General features: G+C 45.0%; 1 protein-coding gene across 1 annotated transcript in view; it reads right to left on the bottom strand.

Annotated features, from left to right (window-relative positions):
- Positions 1-27,732, bottom strand: part of FA2H (fatty acid 2-hydroxylase) — a 62,964-nt gene that overhangs the window by 13,163 nt on the left and 22,069 nt on the right. Inside the window, exon 2 of the mRNA XM_033157422.1 lies at positions 10,657-10,749. Coding sequence (XP_033013313.1) covers positions 10,657-10,749 — 93 coding nt within the window. The remainder of the gene's footprint in view (positions 1-10,656; positions 10,750-27,732) is intronic.

The raw sequence follows: 27,732 nt of genomic DNA on the forward strand, positions 1-27,732 counted from the left end.
GCTGGGCAGATGCAGATGGGACTGTGTTGGGATTTAGCCCAGCCCAGATCACAGCGATACCTCTGCTGAGAATGAGGCTTGGGAATTAACCCTGTGGGAATGTCTGGTCAGCAGTTTTCAATGGGGAGGAGGACTGGTGGAAAGAGATTGGGGAAAGAGAGGCATCTGGCCCAGAGAGGGGCCTATGGGATCGGGAGGCAGGACAAATAACCTGGGGGGGGGCTCTGACCTGGGGGAAGGGCTGAGTGGGTTGTCAAAGGGACAGCCCAACTCAGTGTCATCTGATACCCCAGGCACAACATCCCAAGCAGGTCAAGGCTGCTCCAGAGCCAACCACTGCCAGTGTGGGGGCCAACCCCTCAGGTGGTGCAATGGGTCGCATACTTGGCTGTTAACCAGAAGGTTGGTGGTTCAAGCCCACCCAGGGACAGCTGTGGGCAGGATTCCTGCATTGAGGTGGGTTTGGGCTAGATGACCCTTTGGGGTCCCTTCCAACTTACACTTCTGGGATTCTGTGAATGGAATGGAAGGAGAAACCTGACAATGATCCTGCCTCATGGTCTCCACCTCTGTCGGTAAGGCCTGGAGAGACTGTGCCAGTACTTGGCACAGCATTCACTCCGACCCTCGGGACTTTGACGAAGGTGACTGTCCTGCTCTTCAAATGAGGAGCCTGGTGTGTGAGTGTGTGTGTGTGTGTGTGTGTGTGTGTGAGAGAGAGAGAGAGAGAGAGAGAGAGAGAGAGAGAGAGAGAGAGAAAGAAAGAAAGAAAGAAAGAAAGAAAGAAAGAAAGAAAGCGTACTTGGATCTTTGCTTCTGTCCAGCCAAGTCCTCTCAAGTTCTGCTGTGCTTTCTGACTTTGTGACCTGTAACCCCACTTATATTTGGGAGCCGTAGTGAATTTTGGAATACAGATTATAATCACAACAGCTGAACCAAGAATCTGAATACCAAGCCAGGACAGGACATGTCAGGCGAAAGATTCCTGAATTGCAGGCCATTGGACTAGATGACCCTCATCGTCCCTTCCAACTCTACAGTTCTGTGTGGAGAACCTCAATACAGCTGAGGACCAGCAGAAAAACCCACTGCAGTCCCAAGGCAGCCTGACAGGCACCAGGTCCTCTCCCTCCCCGTAACCAGAGAGCCACTGGTGATATACAGCTTAAGAGTGTCGGACTAGGATCTGGGAGACCAGGGTTCAAATCACTGCTTGACTATGAAGCTTACTGGGTGACCTTGGGCCAGCCACTCCCACACTCAGCCTGACCTACTTCACAGGGGGGTTGTGGGGTTAAAATGGGGAAAGGGAGAACCATGTTTGCCACCTTGAGCTCCTTGAAGGAAAGGTGAGATATAAATGTAGCACATCCTCAGCCCTGTCTTGATCCCCCAATTATCCCCCTGGGCACTGTCATGGGGCCAAGCTGGCCCTCCTATTTCAACTCCAGCTGCCCTGCATAGCTGGCTTACCATCTCCCAGTCCTTTATCACGCCTCCTATCTTTCCTTTCGTGGTGCCTAGCAATCTGTTCACCTTCAGTTCTCTTTGCCAATCTCTGTACTAGAGGCTGGAGAGCAGGAATATTTGAAATCCAGCAATGCTTCTCTTGTATTTTCAAACTCTCCTTTCAATGCACAAAGATTGCCCCCTCATGCTGCCCCCACTAATGCCCACTTACCACACTCCATAAGTTGCTCTGACACCCTCCTTGCCATACCAAACCTTCCAAGACAGCTGACAACTGAGTTACATATTTCAAAACCGGGTTCGCGTCTCCGCTCCTCCACATGCAGCTGCTGGGTGACCTTGGACTAGTCACACTTCTCTGAAGTCTCTCAGCCCCACTCACCTCACAGTGTTTGTTGTGGGGGAGGAAGGGAAAGGAGAATGTTAGCCGCTTTGAGACTCCTTCGGGTAGTGATAAAGCGGGATATCAAATCCAAACTCTTCTTCTTCTTCAAAACACACAACAAGCTATTTCAATGTACTAAGATCACCCAGTGCAGGGGTGGGAGGGAAAGTCCGCCTAGAGCCCCACACCTACCCTCCTGTATCCTTCCCAGACAACAAAGCCCCCTTCCCCACCACTTTAACCTACTGCCCCTTCTTCAGAGGAACTTTCCATCCCCTCTCGCTCAACTCCCACTTAGTCCCCAGCTGCTCCCTCACCCCCTACTTTTAGCTCCCCCACAACTAGCATCCCCCAACCACATTTCACACTCCCCCCCCCAACTCTCCATATTGCCCTCACCAACCTCAACCTACCAGCTGTCCCTGCTGTGGCAGCACAGACTGGACTGCAGGCATTGCCTACACAATTGGTGGCCAAACTTGGCCCTCCAGCTGTCTTTGGACCACAACTCCCATCATCCCTAGCTAACAGGACCAGTGGCCAGAGATGATGGGAATTGTAGTCCCAAAACAGCTGGAGGGCCAAGTTTGGCCACCACTGGCCTACACATTTTCAGGCCATTCATGAGTACTAGGCACTCGATGCGGTTTAAAGAAAAAGCAACAAGTAAAGCCAGGACTATGAACTTGCACACCCAAAATGCCCAAGGCTATGCTACCCATGATGCAATTATAGAACAACAGTTTTGAGCGCTATCCTATTGATATTAGGGCGCCCAAAGTTTAGTCAGCAGGGATTTCCCAAGAAGAATGAACAACTTCTCCCGAAATCTCACATGGAAATCTAGCAAAGGTTAGTGTGCTTCATTTGGTTGATAAAGAGGGCATAATAAACTTGGGTTGCTCTGGATTTGCAGAGAACCACATTCCCACATTATTTAAAATTTTAAAGGATGATGCTGTTAAGGTGCTACACTCAATATGCCAGCAAGTTTGGAAAACGCAGCAGTGGCCAGAGGACTGGAGAAGATCAGTCTACATCCCAATCCCAAAGAAGGGCAGTGCCAAAGAGTGCTCCAACTACCGCACAATTGCACTCATTTCACACCTTTTAATGAGGGTGAAAGAGGAGAGCACAAAATATGGTCTGAAGCTCAACATCAAAAAAACTAAGATCATGGCCACTGGTCCCATCCAGAAATGGAGGCAGTGAGATATTTTACTTTCTTGGGCTCCATGATCACTGCAGATGGTGACAGCAGTCACAAAATTAAAAGACGCCTGCTTCTTGGGAGGAAAGCAATGACAAACCTAGACAGCATCTTAAAAAGCAGAGACATCACCTTGCCGACAAAGGTCCCTATAGTTAAAGCTATGGTTTTCCCAGTAGTAATGTGTGGAAGTGAGAGCTGGACCATAAAGAAGGCTGATCGCCGAAGAATTGATGCTTTTGAATTATGGTGCTGGAGGAGACTCTTGAGAGTCCCATGGACTGCAAAAAGATCAAACTTATCCATCCTTAAAGAAATAAGCCCTGAGTGCTCACTGGAAGGACAGATCCTGAAGTTGAGGCTCCAGTACTTTGGCCACCTCGTGAGAAGAGAAGACTCCCTAGAAAAGACCCTGATGTTGGGAAAGATGGAGGGCACAAGGAGAAGGGGACGACAGAGGATGAGATGGTTGGACAGTGTTCTCGAAGCTACTAACATGAGTTTGGCCAAACTGCGAGAGGCAGTGAAGGATAGGCGTGCCTGGCGTGCTCTGGTCCATGGGGTCATGAAGAGTCGGACACGACTGAACGACTGAACAACAACACTGTAGAGTGTAGAGAGGGATGGGAAAGCAGGGACCTTCAGTCCTCACAATTGCTTCATCGGGGCAAGACCTCCTAGGAAGAGTTGCTGAGACCACTAGGCCTGAGCTGTGGTTTGTTTCCTTGAATAAAGATTTAACTTCACCGGCCTTGGGTGATTCGTTGTTTTTTCTTGCTGCCCTACCTACGCCTGACTCAAGATTTGACACCCAGTGGGCTTTGTAGCTGTGTTGGGATCTCAACACACCAACTTACTGCACCACCCTGGAATAAGTCATTTTAAATGTAGCTGTCATTCTAGTTTGAACGCGGCTGCCCTCTGAAGCTGCAATTGAATTTGGGGTGGCAACATTTCTGCCTAGAAAGCAGCCATGTCACCGAACACTGAACTTGCTAACACCTCCTCCGCCTGCTTCATAACAGTGTTCCCCTCAAAGTGGCTTTCTCAATCTGGGAAGATAAGGATCAGTTTCAGCCAGGTTCCACCCATGCTCCAGGGACAGATACTACGACAACTGGTGCAGACAAGAATCAAGCAGAAAACCTGTATATCTTTAAAAGGGAGGAGGATAATGCTATGAACCTGGGTTGGTTATCTTGACAGTCGCATCTTGAGAAGTCTCCTCCTGTCCTGAGGCATTTAAGGCTTTATAGTTCAAAAACAGTCAGACCAGGATGGGTGTAATATGCTCAAACCATTCTGCCCTGGTGAGCAGCCTGCCACCAAATTCTGCACTAGCTGAAGTTTCGGAACCATCTTCAGAGGCAGCCCTACATATAACACATTGCACTAATCTAACCTAGAGGTTGCCAGAGCATAGACAACATAAGTTAGGCTATCCCTGCCCAGATAGGGGTGCAGCTGGGCCACCAGCCGAAGCTGGTGGAAGACACTCCATGCCACCAAGGCCACCTGAGCCTCAAGCTACAGCGAAGGATCTTGGAGTACCTCCAAGCTATGTATCCACTCCTTCAGAAGAAGTCTAGACCCATCAAATGCAGGCAACCACCCAGCCATCCCATCTAGGGAACTGCCCACTAACAGCGTCTCGGTCTTGCCTGGTTTGAGATTCAGTGTGTTGGCTCTTATCCAGTCCATTACGAAGATAAGACAATATAGTCCATTACCAATGTCAAGATAAGTACACCCACTGCCTCATCTGCGAGTTGTGTGTCATCAGCATATTGTTGACAACGTACTCCAAATCTCTGGATAACTCCACTCAGCACTTTCATGTAGATGTTAAAGAGCATAGGGGATTAAATCGAACCCTGATGAACCCCATAGTGAAGGCTCCACAGGGCTGAAGAACACTCCTCAAACAACACCCTCTGGTTCATCCATGCAGGACTGGAACCACTGCCACAAAGTGGTGCCACCCACCCGTAACTTAGACAGCTGCTCCAAAAGGATACTATGGTCAATGATATTGAAAGCTGCTGAGAGCTTGAGGAGAATTAACAGAGATGCATTTCCCATGCCTCTCTCCTGATAGAGGTCATCCTACAGGGTGACCAAAGCAGTTTCTGTGCCAAAAAACCCCCTCATCTTTCCTATTCCTATTCCAACAACATATTTCCCATCTGCCCCATATACTGGTAATGGAAGACTCAACTTAACCTTGCCGGAGAAATTCAGACCCTGCCTCCTTAAGTCAGGGCTTATCCACACTTACCTTTTGCCCCACTCTTTCCAGGAACAAGCCCACACTTAAAAGGTCCGTGTCAAAGCATTTTTTCCCCCTTTGCCCTGAGCCTTCTCCGAGAAAAAACCCCCTCTTCAGCGATGAGCAAATGCCAGTTTGAGTTTTCTTCAAATTGTGCTCTGATTGAGCTTTAAAGAGCAGCTTTTCATGGGGGGGGGGGAGCTCCAGAGCAAAAACAAAACAAGAAGGGGGGAGCACTCAGTCACGGAGCTTTAATGCACAAACCTCGCCTGGGAAAAGCGGAGGAAAAGTCCATGTGAAATACGTGAAACCTCAAAGGCATCAAAAAGGCTGGAACCTCCTTCAAGAGTGTGGGGGGGGGGCATAGTTAAGAGATGCAAAGGCACACACCACCGAACTGCAGCACATCAAGACCACACCCACACCATACATTTAAAGCACCATGATACCACTGTGACTGTTTAAAGTGGGTCTGTATCAATTTTTGTTCTGGCCATGGAAGCAAGGGAGGCTGGCTCTTTCATTGAGAGCCAGTGTGGGAGAGCCAGTGTAGTGTAGTGGTTAAGAGCGGTAGACTCGCTATCTGGGGAACCGGGTTCGCGTCTCCTCTCCTCCACATGCAGCTGCTGGGTGACCTTGGGCTAGTCACACTTCTCTGAAGTCTCTCAGCCCCACTCACCTCACAGAGTGTTTGTTGTGGGGGAGGAAGGGAAAGGAGAATGTTAGCCGCTTTGAGACTCCTCTGGGTAGTGATAAAGCAGGATATCAAATCCAAACTCTTCTTCTTCTTCTTCAACTGTGGCTGCTGCTTATTCCTGGGTGTCCTCTTTCATAGGGATTACCTGGAGCTAATCTTCACTTCTGCTAGGAGTTGGGCAAAGCCCTTTGATAATCTCAAATTAGGAAAGCTGTGTTCAGTTCACTGAGTTTACTGATCTCTTATCTATTCCTAGAGTTCCCTGTGAAGAGGAATTGAGTGTGATTTCACGCACACCCCTCCCTCCCCTCACTGTCCCCTTTTCCCCCTTGTGGTTGTTTTTCAGGTTTCAAGCTTGCTGGCAGGGACTGTCTTCTTTGAAGTGACTGTATGTAAGCCACTCTGGGGGACTTTTTGGCTGCCCCAAAATGTTCTAAAGAAACAAATATTTCTCCAATTAACTCCTGAGAACAGGGCCGGATTTAGGTTTGATGAGGCCCTAAGCTACTCAAGGTAATGGGGCCCTTTATATGTCCAGCTGTCCTTTGTCAACCACAAATTGACACTGTTTTTGTGTTGAATATATGCTATATTATGGACCTAATAGGTATCTAAAGCCGTTTGCACATGTTGCCATGCAACCAGTCCATGCAGAATGTAGGCACCCTATATATAGAAATGAGCAAACCAGTGATATTTTAGGGAGCAGGCCAGCAGGTGGGGGCCATTACTTACATCATAGGTGCCTACACAAAACAAAACACTGTTGTTGTATATGGGTTTTATTTTACTTATTTTTTATCTTATATTTTGGAAATGTACATCCAGGTTTTTCCTTTAAATTTTTTGGGGGGCACCAAGAGAGTGAGGCCCTAAGCTATAGCTTGTTTAGCTTATACATAAATCCGGCACTGCCTGAGAATATCGTACAGAACCACATCAAATCCTTGCAAAAGGCAAGTTGTGTTCAAAGGATTCCCTCTTATTTGTCAGCAATGGTAGGGTTGCCAGATCTTGAAGAGCAAAAAGGAAGACAGCCTGAGCCCCCATCCCCCCCCAAAAAAACCCTGGACATTTCCTTTAAAATGTAAAAATATGCCCAGATGGGCATGTTGGCCCCCCAAAAAGGACATGTCTGTGTTTCCCCGGACATATGGCAACCCTAAAATGGTTACGTTATCTAAAGAAGATGATAGGTTGGCTTGATATGTGCTAAATAAATTCAAGTTAGAGGAAGTAATAAGCACCTCAGTTTCTTCGGGATGATTGCCAAATGAGTGACAATTTAATCTAATGCCACCTGGGGGAATGGAAAAGCAAGCAGGCCTATTATATTCTAGGTCTGCTGAGACCGGTGGTTTTCTCCCACGATGATTAGGGACTGCATTTATTTCACTCACCTGGGTTGCTTTCACAGGGAGACAGTCTCCCCAGGCCTCATACCACCCACTCACTCGCTTGTTCTCACAAATCCAGATGCTGTCAAATCATCACATTCCCTTTTTCTCCCTCTTTCCAAGTTAGGATGGCTATTTAAAAGTAAAGGTAAAGGGACCCCTGACCATTAGGTCCAGTCGCGGACGACTCTGGGGTTATGGCGCTCATCTCACTTTACTGGCCGAGGGAGCCGGCGTACAGCTTCCGGGTCATGTGGCCAGCATGACTAAGCCGCTTCTGGTGAACCAGAGCAGCACACGGAAACGCCGTTTACCTTCCCACCAGAGCGGTACCTATTTATCTACTTGCACTGCGTGCTTTCGAACTGCTAGGTTGGCAGGAGCAGGGACCCAACAATGGGAGCTCATCTTGTCGCGGGGATACAAACAGCCGACCTTCTGATCGGCAAGCCCTAGGCTCTGTGGTTTAACCCACAGCGCCACCCGCATCTACTTTCCCATGGGCCACTTACCCATTGCCAAATGAGAGGAGCAAAAGAGGACATAGATTTGCATAAAATTGACATACATGTAGATGAACATTTAGGAATAAGGTCTGTAATATCCACTGAAATAGAGCACATGCCACCATAGTGAGGAGGACTGTGACCAGGTGACAGATGTGTGTGTCTACTCAATCTACCTGTTGTCTAGGTACTCCCAGTTGACGGACAACTCCATGACCCCTTCAGATCTCTCTTATTAGGGTTCCTCATCTTTAAACTGTACTTAGGAAACTGCCTACATACATAGAGTCTCACCATTGCCTCGAGGTGAGGGCAGCCCCCTGACAATGTGCTTTGACTAATACGCAAATTTGACTTTACACACTATCCCCAAAACATAACTCTTGAGTCAGTTGAGAGTTGCCTGTACACGTTATTTGGCTCAAGAACTGCATTGCAAAATTCAGGGGCAGTGCAAATATCAATGGGTGGCTGTGTTTCAGTTCACAACTTGTTTCAGCAAGTGTGAATTAACATAGATTCATCTTTACAGGCAAATTGAATTGGATTTTCCCTCATCCCTAGAATACAACAAGGATGGAAAAAGAGTGTCCCTTCTCCCCTGTCCTTCACAACATTTTACATGAGGGATTGTCAACGTTTTTTGACCCAGTGACACCTTTTGATTTTTGAGATAGTGCCAGTCAGAAAATGGCTGCAACGGGGAGCATGGCATAACACAAAATTAGCATACAACCATCATGAAGCTTTCCCCATAATGGTGAAAAGGCTTAACCTGTTGGATTTCTGCCTAGAAAATAAGACAGGAACAGGAAAAGTGAATTAAAGGGCAGGGGAAAACAGCAGCTCTTTCAGACACTGTGGGTTCTTATTGCATGGTGCCCAAAAAACTCACTCATTAATCACTGTTCTGACTTCACTCATTGGCAAAAAAAAAAAAAAAACCCACACATACGGAAGCAACTAGGCTTGATCCTTTCACAGAAATTGTTTAGATGGGTACCTGCACATTTTGGTTCCTAACTTTCTTTCTAGGAGTGATAGAGACTAACTCTGTTTTTAAATGGAAGCCCCCTGCCTTGGGGTTTCAAGGAAGTCTTTTACAGGCCCCATGGCACTTGTGAGTGCCAAGTTGACAGCACCTCTTTCTCCTCCTAAATTGCAGTGTGTGGGGTGGAATTGTGACTGTGACTCCAGTGAGGATGAATGGGAATATTTAACCCTTTCCCCACCCACACAATCACTGCCCCCCTCCAACATGTGCAGACTGCCCCCTCTGCCACAGGGTGATGTATGTCTGAGTGCAGAGTTGCTCTTCTGCTTCTAGGTTCAGAACAGAAAAGCAACCATCGGGTTAAGCGGTCCACATTTGGAAGTCATCTTGAAGCAGCTCACCACGAAAGGCAAAAACATCCAAGTCATAATTAAATGTATGGAAGACAAGAGAAATTGGGTCCTCCCTTAAAGAGGGCACGTATTGCGGTGAGACCTAGTAAACCGACACACTGTGTTGTGGGTTGGTACAATTGGTCAGCCACAACACCCGATTGGAAGGTCCCTCGATGCTGGGTTCAATCTGGCCAATGTGGTGCAGTCTAAATGTATTGAGGGACCTATATTAGCCATGCACGTGACCCAGAGCTTCCTCTTTCGATGCATGCATCGGAACACCCACCCACTTCTCCCTACTTTTAGGGCTTTTGCGCTTGACCTTGCTATGCTGTCATGTGTCGTCTGCCGTTGGGACAGGGGCACAGCAAGAATTTTCCCCACTTGGCTGATTGGCTGTTGCCATTTGGGTTTCGCCTGCCACATAGCAAATTGTCACAACTTGTAAGGTTGCGGATAGGCTCTGGTTCAGGTGATAGGGATGGGAGAACGCTCTTGCCATCCCTATGTGAAGGGTATTCCGTTAAAGGAATCCAGGGACTTGATAGTTTGGTCAACCCCTGAGAGTGGATTGTGCCCGTGCTGGAGTCCAGGGGGACATTTGGGTGGCGGAGACAGCCTGTTCCCGGGTTTCCGCTTATCCAGGTGTTCACTCTTGGCTTACCTATGCTGGAACCCTGGGTCACCGCTACCTGCATGGCAGGGAGTTACTCGAACCAGAGCCTATGCAACCATTCACTTTCTGTAATCAATAAAGTTGTGGCCTAAATTCTGCCAAAAACCAAACTAAAATTTGAGTCAAGTGTGAATTTATTTAGGGGGGAGGTTTCTGGGTCTGAACACGCAAAACCATTATGGTTTTGACTCATGGGAAAAGATTGTGCCTCCAGGAAGGCACACTCTGCCCAGAGTGTCTCTATGCGATAATTTGCAGCCAGCTGGTGCCAGGCTGATGCCTGCAGGCTGCATGTACAGTCTTAATGTTTTTTTTATTTGTTTATTAAAGACACTCTAGCCTACCTGGAGATTCAAGCCCTGTACCTGCCACTTCACCTTGACTTCAGGTCAAGCCTGGAGGTTTGCTAACCCTACACTGGAATGCCTAAGACACCACAGATAGCGTCAAGAGCACAAATCATCCTGAGTGAAATTTACAATACCCTTGCAAAGGCACCTGAAAAGAAAGTCTGAGCAGCTACCGCTGACTCCTGTGACATGCGACTGATTGAACATGCCCTTCTTGAGATGCTTTTTGGGGGTGTCTCCAAATCCTTCTGCAACTGGCTCTTCACCCCCCAACCATTTGAAGCACACCTTCTGCTCTGCCTCTTACCTTGTCTTCGTCCACTGCTTTACACCTAGAGTCCATCTTGCTGGCCTTCGTTAATGCTGGAAAACTGGAGGAGTTCTGTTCCTTGGAGTGGTCCTAGGAGATCAAAAGAAGCAGATACGTTTGAATGTGCAAATGTGCAACTGCCCAAGGCCAAATTCCTTCACTTTAGTTGCCGGTTTCCACCCTGACTGGCTAGCAGAAGGACCTCGTTTAATCCTGGCAACAGCCCTGTGAGGTAGATTAGACTGGGAAGCAGTGACTGGCTTCCAAGGTCACCCAGTAAGAGCCATGGCTGAGTGGGCATTTTAACGCTGGTCTCTCAGTTCCTAGTCTGACACTCTTAACCACAACAAACCTGACTTCAAAACAGTGCAAAAACTCAAGCTGTTTTAATTAACCCTTAATCTTTGCTATAGTAAATAAAGCCTGCCAATTTCTCATTAAATCTGACATAATAACTTAATCTGGTCATTTAGGCAAACTACCACATTTTCACTCTGCCCAGTCATTAGCAGTCAGTATCACTGCTGATCTTTTTACACAGTGAACCGGAAGTGGCCAAAAAAGGGGGCACAGCAAGACGGAGCAGGCTTATATGCACTCTGCCATTGCATTTTTGAATGCTATTTAGTTAGTATATGTTTTTCTTACAATTTTTCCTTTAATGTGCACATTTTTCTATACATTACTCAAAGAGCTGCATTGCAAATTTCAGAGGCGTGTGAACTTGGGAGGAGTCGGAAGAGCGCAGTTTGGGTTCATGTACTGTTATGAAAGTGGAAAATCAGATAGATGAAGATAACGATTAAATGCCCCACCCTAATTAAAAGCAGTTAAAACAAATTACAGTTCTAGGAATTGGGCAAGTCCTGAAAACACAATCTCATGTGTCATAGTTAAACTAAAGTTTGAACTGTACTTTTGCTACACACATAGTTAAACTATAAACTATAGCGCAGAGTTAAACTGGGGAACTGGCTCCACAGGAGGCAGTGATGGCCACCAACTTGGATGGCTTTTAAAAAGAATTAGATAATTCATGGAGGAGGAGACTATCAATGGCAGCTGCAATGGCTCTGCTCTGCTTCTGTGGTTGGAGGCCCTATGCTTCTGAATGCCAGCTGCTGGAAACCACAAGGGCAGAGGAGACTGTTCTTGCCTTCAGGATCTGGGTGGCCACTGTGAGAACAGGATGCTGGACTAGATGGGCCACTGGACTAAACCCAGCAGGGCTCTTCTTGTGTTCTTATGTCAAAGAAGTGTGTCTTTGGCAATTGCAAAGTGCTATAAAGTGAGGCTGCCAGATACACCTCTTTGGGGAGGGAATTCCATAACCTAGGGGCTGCCACAAAAAAGGCCCTCTCCGGGGCCACCCCCTCAAACTTCTGGTGGCAACAGAACTGCCAGGAGGACTCCCTTTGCCAGTCTTAACACTTAAGAGAATTTGTAGGGAATGAGGCAGTCTCTCTGGGCATGCAGATATTAAAATGTGCCTCTACCATCCCTCATTGTGATGCTGTTGTGCATAAGGTCCATGCTGTTGGAGTCTGCACCAACAGGAGCCTCTTCCCCAGGCCTTGGGTAGGGAGCATGCTCAACTCATGCTACTGAGACATCATCCGGACCCCAGGCAAAGTCCAAGGAAGCTACTGCCAAAAGTTCTCACGGAGGGCAGCAATCTATGCACAAGTTCTGTCTGCAGCTACCGCATACCAAAGTAATGGAATCATAGAACTGTAGCGCTGGAAGAGACCTCAAGAGTCAACTTGTCCAGCTCCCTTGTAATGCAGGAGTCCTGCCCACAGCCATCCCTGGGTGGGCTCGAACCACCAACCTTTTGGTTAACAGCCAAGTGTGCCGACCCATTGAGAGTCACCTGTTAACTAACCAAGTCAACAGCTTCGTCAAGCGGGCTTTGCTTCATTAACTTGACAGCAGGGTGAGCCTCAGGGGAGCAGGAAGCTGGTACAAATTGCCAGGGCATGGTGGTCTGAAAGGGGGCTCGGCTACCTTGCATAATTTTAATGTAATTCTTAGCAATATATGCATTTCCTGTTAACGCCACACAATTCTGAACAAAGACTTGCAAAGTTCTGCCGTTAACCAAGCATCTCCGACTCTCTGTGAACATTCGCTCCAGCACTTTGACGGCACGGCTGCACAGCCTCACCATATTATGTGCAGTGTGTTTGTATGGTTTTCGTATGCGAACATCGTGTGAATGCAGCAATGTTTCTGGGCGATACACGTTGTGTTTTGCCACGCACACAAGTTTAACGTTTGAATTATACAGTTAGTTCAGCAATGGCTGTGTGGGCGATGATGCTATTGAAATTAGTCATAATGATATGAATAGTCTCAATAAATATTATCATATTTATTACTACAATAAAAATGAGAGCATGCATTTATTCTATATCCTGTGTAATGATTTATAACTGCTCCACCCTTTGGGCTAGGGGGCTCAAACTTTGTTTTCACCGTGGCCTGAACTCCCTCTCGGTGATCCAGGTGACCACTGGGACTGGAGAAGACAAGGGAAGTGGCTGAGCCTGATAATAATAAATATAATATAATATAATATAATATAATATAATATAATATAATATAATATAATATAATATAATATAATATAATATAATATAATATAATATAATATAATATATAATAGCAAATTATTATTTATACCCTGCCCATCTGGCTAGGTTTCCCCAGCCAGTCTGGGCGGCTCCCAACAGAATATTAAAAACATGATAAAACATCAAACATTTAAAAAAAACTTCCCTAAACAGGGCTGCCTTCAGATGTCTTCTATAAGTCAGATAGTTGTTGATTTCCTTGACATCTGATGGGAGGCATCACAACCAAGAAGGCCCTCTGCCTGATGGCACGCACAGGACCTCCACCAGAGACCTTGCATCACGCTCCATGTTCAGAGACTATTATCAGAAGCTGATCACCAGAAACAGGGCCTTTCAGATGCTGGGTATGGAACACCCTCCCTGCTAGGGAGGCTCAGCCAGTTGCTTCGCATATAGGCAAAACCTGCTCCTTTTTGGAAAGCTTTTTGGGGAGCATGGAAGCTCCGGATGTGTTTACACAGTCCTATCTACCGTGCACTCACTGCGTTTCCACTGCTGGGTTTTCAATCCACTTTCATACAACGTTATGCTCACGTATCCTGTGCTTTGTATAAAATGCTACTGCTGGATGTGTTGTTTCTCAAACCACACCGATTGGAGTCCTTAAGCTGTTCCTAATTCACCTCCAGCCAAGGTGTGAAATATCTTTGCGGATGGTAAAGGCAGCCCTGTCCTTCAACGTTCCCTGGGATATACACAAACAGAAATGAATTTGACACTAATTAAGCTGTGCTGATGTGAACAGCTGGGGGTGGTGGGAGGCTATGAACCACACGGGGCAGGGGGGACGGGGACAACTGCACTGCACTTTAAGGCAGCAATGTGAACACACACACACACAGGGAAGGTTTGCATTTAATGGATTTGATTGCTTTGGCTATGTATCTTTAGGATGCTATGAGTCACTTTGAGCAGCTTCTGGGTTCAAAACAGTAGGGAATAAAAGAGGGAAATGTCTGCAGCTGAAGGTGATGGGGAATAAAGGCACTAATATCAGGAAGATATCAGGATATGTAATGTTTGGAGGGGGGCATATTAGAAAGAGAAGGCTCACCTACATCTGCTTACCTACAGGAACAAATGGTAAATGTTATTCCAATAGGTCTCTGTGTGACCACCCCAAGCTGGCTGGGGCCGCTGGGGAGGGGGTTGGGGTCCAACACATCTGGTGTGGTGGTGGGGGTGGTGGGGGCTGCCTGGTATTGACTTTGCAATTCCCTGGACATTGACTTCAAAAGCACACATCCATTCTTTTAGTATAGCAAGAAGGGTGGGGGGACAGGATCCAGCAGACAGGGTTATATTATTTGTTTTAGTTATTTAATAAAATATCTACATCGCTTGGTCGCAAAACCCCAAAGCTGTTTACAAAGAGAATGAAATGACAAAATATATCAGCAAAAACCAAGAAAACAACTATTTAAAACATTCAAAAGATAAAATCAGCAATCAACCATAATCAGATTAAAAAAAAATACTTCCACATTCTACACATCTAGGTAGGCTTGCCTAAGCAAAAATGTTTTAATCAAGTGCTGGAATTGCCTTATAGATGCATTCCCATTCCTTGGCGACAAGTTACCTGTAGGATCTACTCTGTTGTACCTACATCTGACAGCACAACACAACTTCTCTTACTTTCCCTCCCCCCCCCCTTTACATCTCCACTTTATTTCCCATTAGTTCCTTGCTTCCTAATTATAACCTAAAAATTAAAACAAAGTTTTAAAAACCGAATTACTGGAACGAAAATCCCCCAGAGCCTGTCGTATTCATGCTACCGTGTTTCTCCTAAAATAAGACACCGTCTTATATATTTTTTTGCTCAAAAAAACACAGTATGGCTTATTTTCAGGGAATGTCTTATTTTAACCGTGTCGCATCGGTACGCTGCATAGCCACGCCTCCCCAGGCTGTTTTAATGGGAGGTGCCGCGTCACTATGGCTTATTTTCGGGGTATGGCTTATTTTTGGGGAACGGCTTACATTTCGCAAATGCATAGAAATCCTGCTATGGCTTATTTTATGGCTATGTCTTATTTTAGGAGAAACAGGGTATCTGTATGCTATTTATCTGCAGATTTTTAAACCGCTTCAAAGACCTAAGCTACCCAAGCATTGTACAATTAGATAAGAATAAATAAAGATAAAATATAAAAGGTTACCAGCTCAATAAACTGACGATTCATACAGTTTATATTCCATAAAATGAATGGGTCATGATTCATGGAAAGCCTTCTTAGAAGATAATGTCTTCAATAGCTATCAAAATGCAACAATGCTCGTCTAATTTCAGTTGGCAACTTATCCTAGATCTCTGGGACATACAGTACTCTCAACCAGTGTTCAAAATTAGCCAGGCACCAGGCACATTTTCCTACTGGCACGGGTCCAATTGCAACTATGTGGAGATTTCTGGGTGCCAGGTTGGCAACCACAGTTTAAAAACCTCTGTGCCTTGTTGTTGTTCAGTCGTGTCCGACTCTTTGTGACCCCATGGACCAGAGCACACCAGGCACCCCTAACCTCCACTGCCTCCTGCAGTTTGGCCAAACTCATGCCCGTCGCTTCAAGAACACTGTCCACCCATCTCATCCTCTGCCGTCCCCTTCTCCTTTCCCAACATCAGGGTCTTTTCTAGGGAGTCTTCTCTTCTCATGAGGTGGCCAAGTACTGGAGCCTCAACTTCAGGATCTGTCCTTCCAGTGACCACTCAGGGCTGATTTCTTTAAGGATGGATAAGTTTGATCTTTTTGCAGTCCATGGGACTCTCAAGAGTCTCCTCCAGCACCATAATTCACCATAATTCTGTGCCATACTCCATAGTTAATACCATTTGCATTTCCACTGTATGAATTGTTGTAAGAGCAAGCTACAGTTAAGCAATGTAGTTCAGATCATAGAATTGTAGTGCTGGAAGGCAAATTGACATTCCTGGAAAACACATTCCGTTGTGACGACTGCAACCTAGGTTCAAGGTGCCATTTGGTGCCTGACACACACACACACACTCACACACACACACACACACACACACATGTATCACACACACCTGAGTTCCTAACACTGTTCTCAACAGTGCCCCATCTGAGGAGTGTAATTGCCACAAAGAAATACCTTATTTACTCGAGTCTAATGCGCACATTTTTTTGGGCCAAATTACCATATACTGGGAAAAGCAATCCCTTGGGTAAACTGATTCCCTCTTTCTTTTTTAACATATTTTTTATTAAATTTTCTGATTCACAATTAAGAATATTTATTTAAACAACCTTAAAATATAAGTGACTTCCCTTCTCCTCTTTCCTTTTTTTATCAATGATTTTTATTCATTTTAATATACACATATAATTACATAGAATAGCATATATTCTGTAACTAATGTCGACTTCCAATCTTCCATGTTCTGTCTTCTTTAAAACAAACCTTTATCTTTCACATTCTTATTCAATTTTCATAATTTAATCTCTATTCTCTCAAACTTATACATCTAATGTCATCAAAATATGCACAATATGTTTCCCTTTTCAAGCATCTACTAATTACCTTTCCGTTCTATTTTAATTTGCTGGATTTCCTTTCACGATATGAGGTTTCGTCACCCTGTTGCCTGATTTTTGATGTCAATTTAGCAATTTCCATGTATTCCATAATCTTTTGTTGCCATTGCTCCACCGTTGGGATTTGTTGAGACTTCCAAACCTGTGCCAACAACAGTCTTGCCCCGGTCGTTGCATACATAAACAATTTCCTATCATTTTTTCCTATATCATCACTCACCATTCCTAAAAGAAAGGCCTCTGGTGTTTTCCTGAAGGTGTATCTAAAAAGTTTCTTTAGTTCGTTATAAATTTTTCCCCAATATACTTTTACAGTATCGCATGCCCACCAAATATGAAAGAGATTGCCTTCTTTCTTCCCGCACTTCCAACAACTTTTATTTCCTGTTCTGTACATTTTAGCTAATTTAATGGAAGTGAGGTGCCACCTATACATCATTTTATATCAATTTTCCTTCAGTGATGTACATGCAGTAAATTTCATTCCATTATTCCATAAATTCCACCATTTTTCATACTCAATATTATGGCCGATGTCAATTGCCCATTTAATCATAACACTCTTAATCTCCTCATCCTTGGTATTCCATTCGAGCAGAAAATAATATATTTTAGACAGTGTTTTGGTGTTACTTTGTAAAAGTGTTTCCTCTATTATTGATTTTTTCTGGGCAAAACCTTTTAATTTTTTGTCTTTTACATATATACTGTTCACTAGGTGGTATTGTATCCAACTTGTTACTTTGTCTTTTACCTCTTCATATGACTTAATTCTCATAGTGTTATTTTCTTCCGACAGTAGTTCTCTATAAGTTAACCACCGACCTTCCATGTTTGGTTTTTTAACACTAACAGTGACTTCCCTTCTTCTCTTTCCATGGTTCATTTTGCATAGCAAAAATCCATGCATATTTTATATAAACTAAACCATTCAGTATTCCATTATTACTTCCATCAAAACTTATTTACACTGTTGAATTTATCTTAATGCTGCCAGCGTTTTCAAGTGTACACAATTTCCCCTCATATATTCAATAAACATTTTCCAATCTTCTTTAAACTAATGTTCTTCTTGTTCTCTTATTCTATAAGTTAGATCTACAAGTTGCATTGGGTAAACTGATTCCAAGTTGTTTGGGGTTTTAAATGCTAAAAGCAAAACCTTGAATTGTGCCCAGTAACATATTGGCCAAACAGTACAGGTGGCAGAGGTGATCTATGATGTTAACAAGATGCCCCAGTGAACAACGTAGTTGTTGCATTCTGCAGCAGCTACAGCTTCCAAGAAGGAATAGCACACTGCAGGAATCCAGCCTCAAGCTTATCAAAGTGCCCACGTTATCTTGGTCAATGAACAACCACAGCCATTTTACCAAGCAAAGATAAGACACACTGCTAGTTGTGGACCATGACCACTTGTGCCTCAACTGACAGAGATGGATCCAGAAGTTATTGTGGGGAAATGCTGGACAATAGGTGGACAGGAACTCATAACACCTGTTTATTTGCCCTCATCCAGCCCATTGTTGGGTCCAAACACTGGCAAGGTTGAGCAGAAGGAAGGAGAGCCTGCATGACCACTCCTGAGTCAGCTGTCACAGAGAAACAGAGCTGTACGTCATCAATGTACAGATGACATCAATGGCTTCATAAAGATGCTCAATAACACTGGGGACAAATTAATCCCCTGCAGCACCCCTATATCAGATGCCAGAAGGCAGAACAACATTCCTCCAATGCTTCTGTATGGAACTGATCCTACAAATAGGACCAATACCACCATATAGAGTTCTTCAGACACCCATCCCAAAAAGCTGGTCAAGGGTGGTATCAAAAACCTGACATACTAAAGTTTGGGATATTATTCTTTTGGAGAAATTAGCAGGCAAACAGAGTAACCAGGGGCCAAAGCAAGAAGGATAATTTTGTAACAGTCTGGTTCGACTTTATCTCTTTTGTAGGTAAGGGGGGGGTGACACAGTCAAGAACCCCCTCTTGCTTATCAGCAGATTTGGTTAATACAGTAAATGTAACACAAATGTAATGTTGTGATCAGTTTCCCTTGACATGGTAGGGTTTTATGATTCTGTTTTTATTTCAATTATGATTACTAACTCTGCATTACTTGTCCTCCTTACAGCCCTAAATTTTTCAGGCTATGATACACTCATGGTTTGGTTTGGTTTGTGTTGTTTGTTTAAGTAACTTGTTGTCATATGCTAAGCAGTTTAATTTGTATAAGGAAAAGAACGACTGTCCATTCAACAATACTGTATACTGTAGCTGAGAACTATATGTATATTTGAAAACTAGTAAAAGTTATTTACAAAATAGAAATGCAGAGAAGTTGAGTAGAAGGAGCAAGCTCATACTTCCTTTGTCCCTCTCCTGATAAAAGTCATCCCTCAGGGTGACCCAAGGGCAATTCAGTCCCCAAACCAGGTATGAACCCAACTGAAATGAGTCTAGATCAGTGTTTTTCAACCACTGTTCCGCGGCACACTAGTGTGCCGCAAGATGTTGCCTGGTGTGCCGTGGGAAACATTGAAAAATTCAAGAGAATTACTTTATATATAGTCAATATAGGCACAGAGTTAATTTTTTTAACATTTTCTAATGGTGGTGTGCCTCGTGATTTTTTTCATGAAACAAGTGTGCCTTTGCCCAAAAAAGGTTGAAAAACACTGGTCTAGATAAGCAATTTTATCCCAGGATGCCTACAGCTGATCTGTCACGACCTTCTCAATCTCCTTCCCAAGGAAAAGTGTTCCAGCAAGCAGTCAGTAACTATTGCAGATGAGTGGTTACAGGGTGGGTTTGGGGGGGGGGGTTGGGGGGGTTGTTTTTAGGAGCTGCTGGACCAGTTCCTCTTTCAATGCAGTGGGCAATGCATTTACCACATCCTGGAGCCCCCACCCACCCAGCCATGCCCTGCCAGCTAGATTTTATTAACCATCTTTTGATGAAGAGAGTGTATATACTCAAGCGATAGAGGCACAACTTCTGTAAATAACAGGAGTCATCAAAAACTGCTGTGAACTTGATAACAGCCGCTAAGCACTAGAGAGAAAGAAATGGGTGCAAATTGAGAAATGAGGATGTAAAGTTATACTAAGATGCAATTATTACTACAGCAATATTATACACGATATTATATGGGAACAAAGGCAGAAAACCAAAGAGGCAAGGGCATCAATGAAGCAACTAAATTCTGCCCATGTTGGATTGTTCTAGAATGACATATTAGTATGGCTAGTGGCCATCATTAGTTTGCATTTTTTGCTTTAAAGAGAGAAGTCCTTTTTCAACAGCCATGTCCAGGCAAGAGCTGCTACTTTCAGGCAAAAATAAATGGAGGTTCACTCCTATCATCCATCTAGGTGGGACAGTTCACAGTTGATGTGAACTGTAAAATAGTCAGTCACTGATGCAGGGATAGTATTAGAAATAAGTCTATCATAAGAAAAATACCAGACAGGCCATCAAAGCAATCTGATTCCTCACCTACATGACCCCAGATCAAATTTGAATGCATTCACACCTATTCTTCATATGCAATAGTTCAAAGGATCTCCCAGTCTTATCTCCATGTACTGACACTTTATATGGAACAAGAAGAACCTTGGCTCAAAATCAAATTGAGGATCTGTACAGATATGGAACAACTAATTGGTTCAAAATTGGGAAAGGAGTACGACAAGGCTATATATTGTCTCCCTGCTTATTTAAATTATATGCAGAATTCATCATGCGAAAGGCTGGACTGGATGAATCCCAAACTGGAATTAAGATTCCTGGAAGAAATATCAACAACCTCAGATATGCTGATGACACAACCTTGATGGCAGAAAGTGAGGAGGAATTAAAGAACCTTTTAATGAGGGTGAAAGAGAAGACCACAAAATATGGTCTGAAGCTCAACATAAAAAAAACTAAGATCATGGCCACTGGTCCCATCACCTCCTGGCAAATAGAAGGGGAAGAAATGGAGGCAGTGAGAGATTTTACTTTCTTGGACTCCATGATCACTGCAGATGGTGACAGCAGTCACAAAATTAAAAGACGCCTGCTTCTTGGGAGGAAAGAAATAACAAACCTAGATAGCATCTTAAAAAGCAGAAACATCACCTTGCCGTCAAAGGTCCCTATAGTTAAAGCTATGGTTTTCCCAGTAGTAATGTATGGAAGTGAGAGCTGGACCATAAAGAAGGCTGATCGCCGAAGAATTGATGCTTTTGAATTATGGTGCTGGAGGAGACTCTTAGGAGTCCCATGGACTGCAAAAAGATCAAACTTATCCATCCTTAAAGAAATCAGGCCTGAGTGCTCACTGGAAGGACAGATCCTGAAGTTGAGGCTCCAATACTTTGGCTACCTCATGAGAAGAGAAGACTCCCTGGAAAAGACCCTGATGTTGGGAAAGATGGAGGGCAAAAGGAGAAGGGGACGACAGAGGATGAGATGGTTGGACAGTGTGCTCGAAGCAACTGGCATGAGTTTGGCCAAACTGCGGGAGGCAGTGGAGGATAGGGGTGCCTGGCGTACTCTGGTCCATGGGGTCACGAAGAGTCGGACATGACTGAACGGCTGAACAACAACAACAACCAACTGTGATTCTATGAATATCTATGAGTCAACATCTCCATTGAACTCTCCTCTTGTTCCTTGACTGCTAAGGTGTCCCAGTGACCAACCAGATGCTTTTTAGAAACCCAAAACTTTACACTATGGAAAGCTGTTAGGCGCCAAGCAAAAACATTCCTCTTCTCCTAGGCCTTTGAGCTAATTAAGCAAACTATATCCTGCTGTGTGTGGGGGGGGGTGTTTATTTTATTTCCTATTATGTTCTCTGTTTTTGTATTTATAGATTGCAAACTGTCCTGTGATGAAGGGTGGCATATAAACATGCATGTAGGACCTGAACACAGGCACCTTCTCGCCTTCTGTGGTTTCCAGCAACTGGTATTCAGAAGATTATATGCCTCCAACTGTGGAGGCAGAGCAGAGCCATCATGGCTAGTAGCCATCAGTCTTAATTAATTTCTTTAATCCTCTTTTAAATCCATCTAGGCTGGTGGGTGGTTCAAAATTGTCTCCCTGCTTATTTAACTTATATGCAGAATTCATCATGCGAAAGCTGGACTGGATGAATCCCAAGCTGGAATTAAGATTGCCGGAAGAAAGATCAACAACCTCAGATATGCTGATGACACAACCTTGATGGCAGAAAGTGAGGAGGAATTAAAGAACCTTTTAATGAGGGTGAAAGAGGAGAGTGCAAAATATCATAGCCACTGGTCCCATCAGACAGATCCTGAAGTTGAGGCTCCAATACTTTGGCTACCTCATGAGAAGAGAAGACTCCCTGGAAAAGACCCTGATGTTGGGAAAGATGGAGGGCACAAGGAGAAGGGGACGACAGAGGATGAGATGGTTGGACAGTGTTCTCGAAGCGACTAGCATGAGTTTGGCCAAACTGCGGGAGGCAGTGAAAGATAGGCGTGCCTTGTGTGCTCTGGTCCATGGGGTCACGAAGAGTCGGACACGACTGAACAACTGAACAACAACACAGATACTTATCACAGCATTACATGCCACCCCAATTTCTGCTGAGCAGCAGCAAAATTTCAGAGTTCTTGGCACTTAACCAGGGTTTGTGTTCCTTTGAAATATTAGCTTAGGAGGCTCAGAGCAGGCAGAGGGGTGTGGGGAGAACAGCTGGGATGGCAGCTGCTTCCTTCCACCAACAGCATCTGCTTCCTAAGGCATCCATCTCACTCTGCCTAATGATAGGGTCGGCCCTGCTTGAAATTAGCAAAGAAGCATCATAGCAGTTGCAAATTCTGTATTTCTGTACAGAAGATGGGTTGGCGTCATTAATATTGTTACTCGTCAACCTTAAGGAAAAAGGATACCCTCCCACATTTCTCTTATGAAAATAGGGACACCCCATTCCATAAAGATAATTTTGCTATTTATACCCCCCACCTATCTGACTTGGTTGCCCCAACCACTCTGGTCAGCTTCCAACAGATATACAAACATAATAAAGCATTAAACATTTTTTTTAAAGAAACCTCCCTAATCAGGATTGCCTTCAGACGGCTTGGGGGGTCGGATAACTCCATACCCTCCAACATCTCTCCAATGAAAATAGGGCCATCCTAAGGAAAACAGACATTCCGGGATCAAATCAGAAACCGGGACGGCTTCTCTAAATCAGGGACATCCCTGGAAAATAGGGACACTTGGAGGGTCTGAAAAAGTCAAAATGCTTTGCCTTCCTGCAGTGACACAATAGAGGTATCTTTAAAGACTTAACCGTTTGGCTGTGTCCATATTAATTTTATTGGGCTTTTAGGTCCAAAATAAATTATCACCTGCCTGAAATAATACATTTGGGCAGTTTCCCTGGTAAGTTATGCAAGCACTGACCCTTTCCTCCGATATATTGCTTTCTTGCTAAAGCCCATGGGAGTAGACCTCAGCTATTTGCCAGGGGAGAATAATGAATGCAAGAAGGCAGGGTTGGGGCATTCTTTGATGTTTTTGTTATTTGTCTGCTTTCGATAAGATAGTTTTATGGGTTCGAGGCAAGGTTAGTCTGGATGATTCCCCTGGGCCCCTTTCAAACCTGTGATCCTGTCTGCATAAGGTTCAAATCCATTAGAGGAAGCCAGCACACCCATTCTTAATTGGTAAAAGTTCAAAAGTAATGGCTTTGGCTGGCCAGTTAAGTGTGGCAGGTTGCATGTCCTAAGAGGTTGCCAGAGAGGCAAAAGGGTGGGCCTTTTCCCACCTCACCTGGCTGGGTGCTACCTCATCCTAGGATGCAGAACAATAGGCCAAAGGGAGCTAGTTGTGTGTGAGAGAGTTTGGGTTGATGCTGGAAGCTGAGGAGTCAGAGACATGTGTTGAATCCAAGGCTGTGACTTGGAGCTTCCCTGTGAACCTAATGAAGGGGCAAGATCTGTTGGGGTGTTAATGCTGTGAGCCCCTCCATCTTATACTCAGGTTGCCTATATGGATAAAAAGCCCACATCCTAAAAACGCCACATTTACTTTCATTCCAAAGAAACCAAATCCTGTATAATTCTCCATTGATCCCTGGAGTCTCTCATAGCTCATAGCTCAGGGATTGGGGTGGCATGTAAAAAGGTAAAGGACCCCTGGATGGTTAAGTCCAGTCAAAGGCGACTATGGGGTTGTGGCGCTCATCTTGCTTTTCAGGCCAAGGGAGCCAGGGTTTGTCCACAGACAGCTTTCCGGGTCATGTGGCCAGCATGACTAAACCGCTTCTGACACAATGGAACACTGTGACGGAAACCAGAGTGCATGGAAACACCATTTACCTTCCCACTGGAGTGGTACCTATTTATCTACTTGCACTGGCATGCTTTCAAACTGACAGGTTGGCAGGAGCTGGGACAGAGCAACAGGAGCTCACCCCGTTGCAGGGATTCGAACAGCCGACCAAGTGGCTCAGTGGGCTACCCGCACCGCTGTAATGATACATAAAACATAGAGAAAGAAACACTCTGTCCATGCCCAGAGCCACTCCCTGCACATATTACTGGCTCCTGTTTGCAAAGGGGGCTGAACTGCCTCACATTTCCAAGACAGACTTTGTTGTTTGGTCCTTCTCGGGGGGGCGGGGCGGGGGGCGGGGAGAGAACAAAGTTTTTCATCCCCCTTAAGGAGGGTGGAGTACATATGATTCTATACTCAGCATGAACTCACCTTAAGGTGCCAGAGTTGTTGTCTTAAAAATTAAAAATGTTGGGATGCAAACTGTGAATGTCCCAGTTGTACAGCCCTTTGTGTCATGGATTGGTTGGTTCAGAGGAGTTGGTGGGAGACACCAGACAGGGAAAGAAGGCTCAGAACCAGGTCTCCTAAAAAGAGTTGCTGACAACCACTAGACCAGAGCTATGGGTTGTTTCCTTGAATAAAGAATTAACTTCACTGGCCTCAGGTTATTTGTTGTTACTCCAACCCTGACAATAAGCCTCAGGGTGCAGCTAGCAATCCCCAGAGGGACAGGATATGAAGGAGCACTGTGGGTGTGGATGTCTGTCATCATGAGAGATTGTGGACGTGAGCTGTGACACAGCTACTGATATGGGGACATAACCAGGTAGAACACCAGGCAGTCGGGTCCAGCTGGTAGCAGCAAATGAAATTAATTCTCTGCTGCGCCATGGTCTTTCTGCATCACTCAGATTCTTCACCCACGCAGCTCTAGATCAAACTTGCATGCCTTTTATTAGGGCTTACTTGCAGGCAGACACACCCACCCTCGGTCTGTAAAAGCACAAAGGCTGTCCCAGTTTGGACTTGGCCATGGCTAATTATCTTGCTTTTGCAGAAACCCACGCCTTCGCTGGGCAGCAGTGATAAAAATGGAGGTTGAGGCAGCAGCTTTCAACCGGCCTTTTGTTCAGGAGTTGGAAGGCCTTGCCTGCCAGGCCAGAAATCCCATTTAACGCCCCTCAGCGGCATCCTCCTGGGCAACGCAGAAGCCACAAGAGGACAGAACAGATTCCTCTTTCAGACTTGCCCATGGGAATGGAAACCAGCAGTGTTTAATCTCTTCCAGCTACTAACAGCAAGGCAGAGCAAGGCAAGAGCTGGCCTTGCTCCCTTCTGCTGCAAGGAGGGATCCTCCACGCATTGCCTCGCAAGTCGCAGTAAAGGCAAAGCTGGCAAAACACATGGCTAGGCTGTCCTGATGAGACCACCACAACTGAGGGTTTGGGTGGTGTTTTCTGTTCTGTTCTGTTCTGGAGAAATTAATGAAGCTGCACCACTGGAGAGAATGCTGAGGAACATCTGCATCACATGTGACCAGTTTTCTACCATTTTTCACGTATAACAACAACATGTCATTGCAGTACACAGAAGTCATATTTGGTCTGGTTTGTCTAGTGCACAATAGTTCCTTTGGTGTCATGACCCTTATTTTCACAATGCATCAGGAGAAGGTGAAGAACAAAGAATTGGTCCACCTCAAGTCTCTCCAGGAGAGAAGGTTTTTAAGCAGAGGTTGGATGGCCATCTGTCATGGATGCTTCAGCTGAGATTCCTGCATTTCAGGGGGTTGGACTAGATGACCCTTGGGGCCCCTTTCAACTCTACCATTCTATGAGTCTAGATTTCTATGAAGTAGACTAGAAAGAGAGCCCAAGAGTAGCCCTGAACAGCACTGACCAATGGCATCCAGTATTCCAGCCGCGTTCCTTCTCAGAAAAGGATGCGCTTTCAGAAACCACCCGTCACAATCTGCTCTTCTAATGCACTCTTTATGGGGCTGCCCTTGAAGATATTGTTTTAAGTTTGTGGGGTGCCTGGACCTTGGGCTTCTAATTCCTGGGTACCAGATGCTGAATTTAAAAGATAAGCCATGCTAAAATATAAGCCAGGCTGGCTTCCTGGTGAAGCAATTGCCTGAAAAGGTAAATCATTAAAAGAACACAAAAGAGAAGGGTGAGGGCCCATCATGAAAGATGGACACGGAGGGGTGGAGCCCTGCCTTGGGCTCTGGTTAGTTTGCAAAAGGCAATGCCAGAGTTGGGAGGGGGAGTTTCAGGACTGCAGTGGGCGATGATGTAAGCCGAAGGGGAAATAGTTGCATTTTGGCAAGCAGTTTTGCAAGTAGAGCGTGCAGCAGAGCAGAAATGGGGGTTGGCAGTTTTACTCCAACGTGGCAGTGATGGGAGAAACAGGACCCTTGTGAGCCCCTCCATCACAAGCTCGGGTTGTAGATATGTGTAAATAAACCATGTATCATATAGACGCCACAGTCTCCTCTGTGCCTCACTTCTAAAGGAAACACAAACCCTGGCATCTTGCACCGCCTGGAGATTGGTGTAACAATTTAATAGTTGCAATGGGTCACTTTCTAAGGAGATGCAGACAGAAGGAGGTGTGTAAAATAGTTCTGGGAGCTGCTGAAACTGTCAGAATTTGCTTGAGTCCCATCCAGAGTGCTTGCTAGTTGCAGCCTTGAATGCCAAAACCACCTTGGCCATGGGTGTGTAAAGAAATGTCTCCTTGTGAGGCCTCCCCATGACTGCAGATTAGCATTAGTTTTGCAGCACTGCTTTGCATACGATTCAGAGGCGTAGGATGGTCAGGTGGTACCCGGTGCGGAAAATTTCTTGTCAAAAAAACCCCCCATTGATTCCCCCCCTGCAAAAATGGTTTTACGTTATTTCATATTTTCTTACAAAGGAATAATAACAAGTAATAATAATAATAAACTTTTATTTATATCCCGCCCTCCCCGGCCAAATTCGGGCTCAGGGTGGCTAACATCAGATCCATAACATTGGTATAAAATCAAACAATAATTAAATTACCTCCTAAAAACATCTCAAAATCAAATTAAAGTCTAATTAGATGGCTTTCCACAGGGTTAAGGTTGGAAACAGTAAGTGCTCCACTGAACTAAAATTTCAGCCTTCACGACATAGGAAAACAGCCAAGTAAACAGCTATTTTGGTGGAGGAGGGTCAAGATATTAACCGATATGCATGAAATTTCATATATAGCTATATAATCCCTAGTATAGTAAGATAAGACCTTTGGAGCAGGCATTTTTTTAAAAAATGTTTTTTATGAACCGCCCTAGTAGGGCAGTAATTGTTCCTTGATAATTTGTCACCCCTCCATTATGGAACATGGGGTGGCCCGCCCCCTACGCCCCCCCTTGCTACGCCCCTGGATCCAGCCAAGTAATTAAGGTCTGGAGCACTGTCTTAGTATAAAAAGGAATGCAATCTCAGGCAACCAGAAAAAGCAATTCATTTTTTATAAATGCTAACCTAACACGTCCTTCGCCAACCTGGTGCCCTCCATCAACCTGCTGTACC

This window comes from Lacerta agilis, chromosome 8 (genome assembly GCF_009819535.1).
Source record: "Lacerta agilis isolate rLacAgi1 chromosome 8, rLacAgi1.pri, whole genome shotgun sequence".
Classification (NCBI taxonomy): Eukaryota; Metazoa; Chordata; class Lepidosauria; order Squamata; family Lacertidae; genus Lacerta; species Lacerta agilis.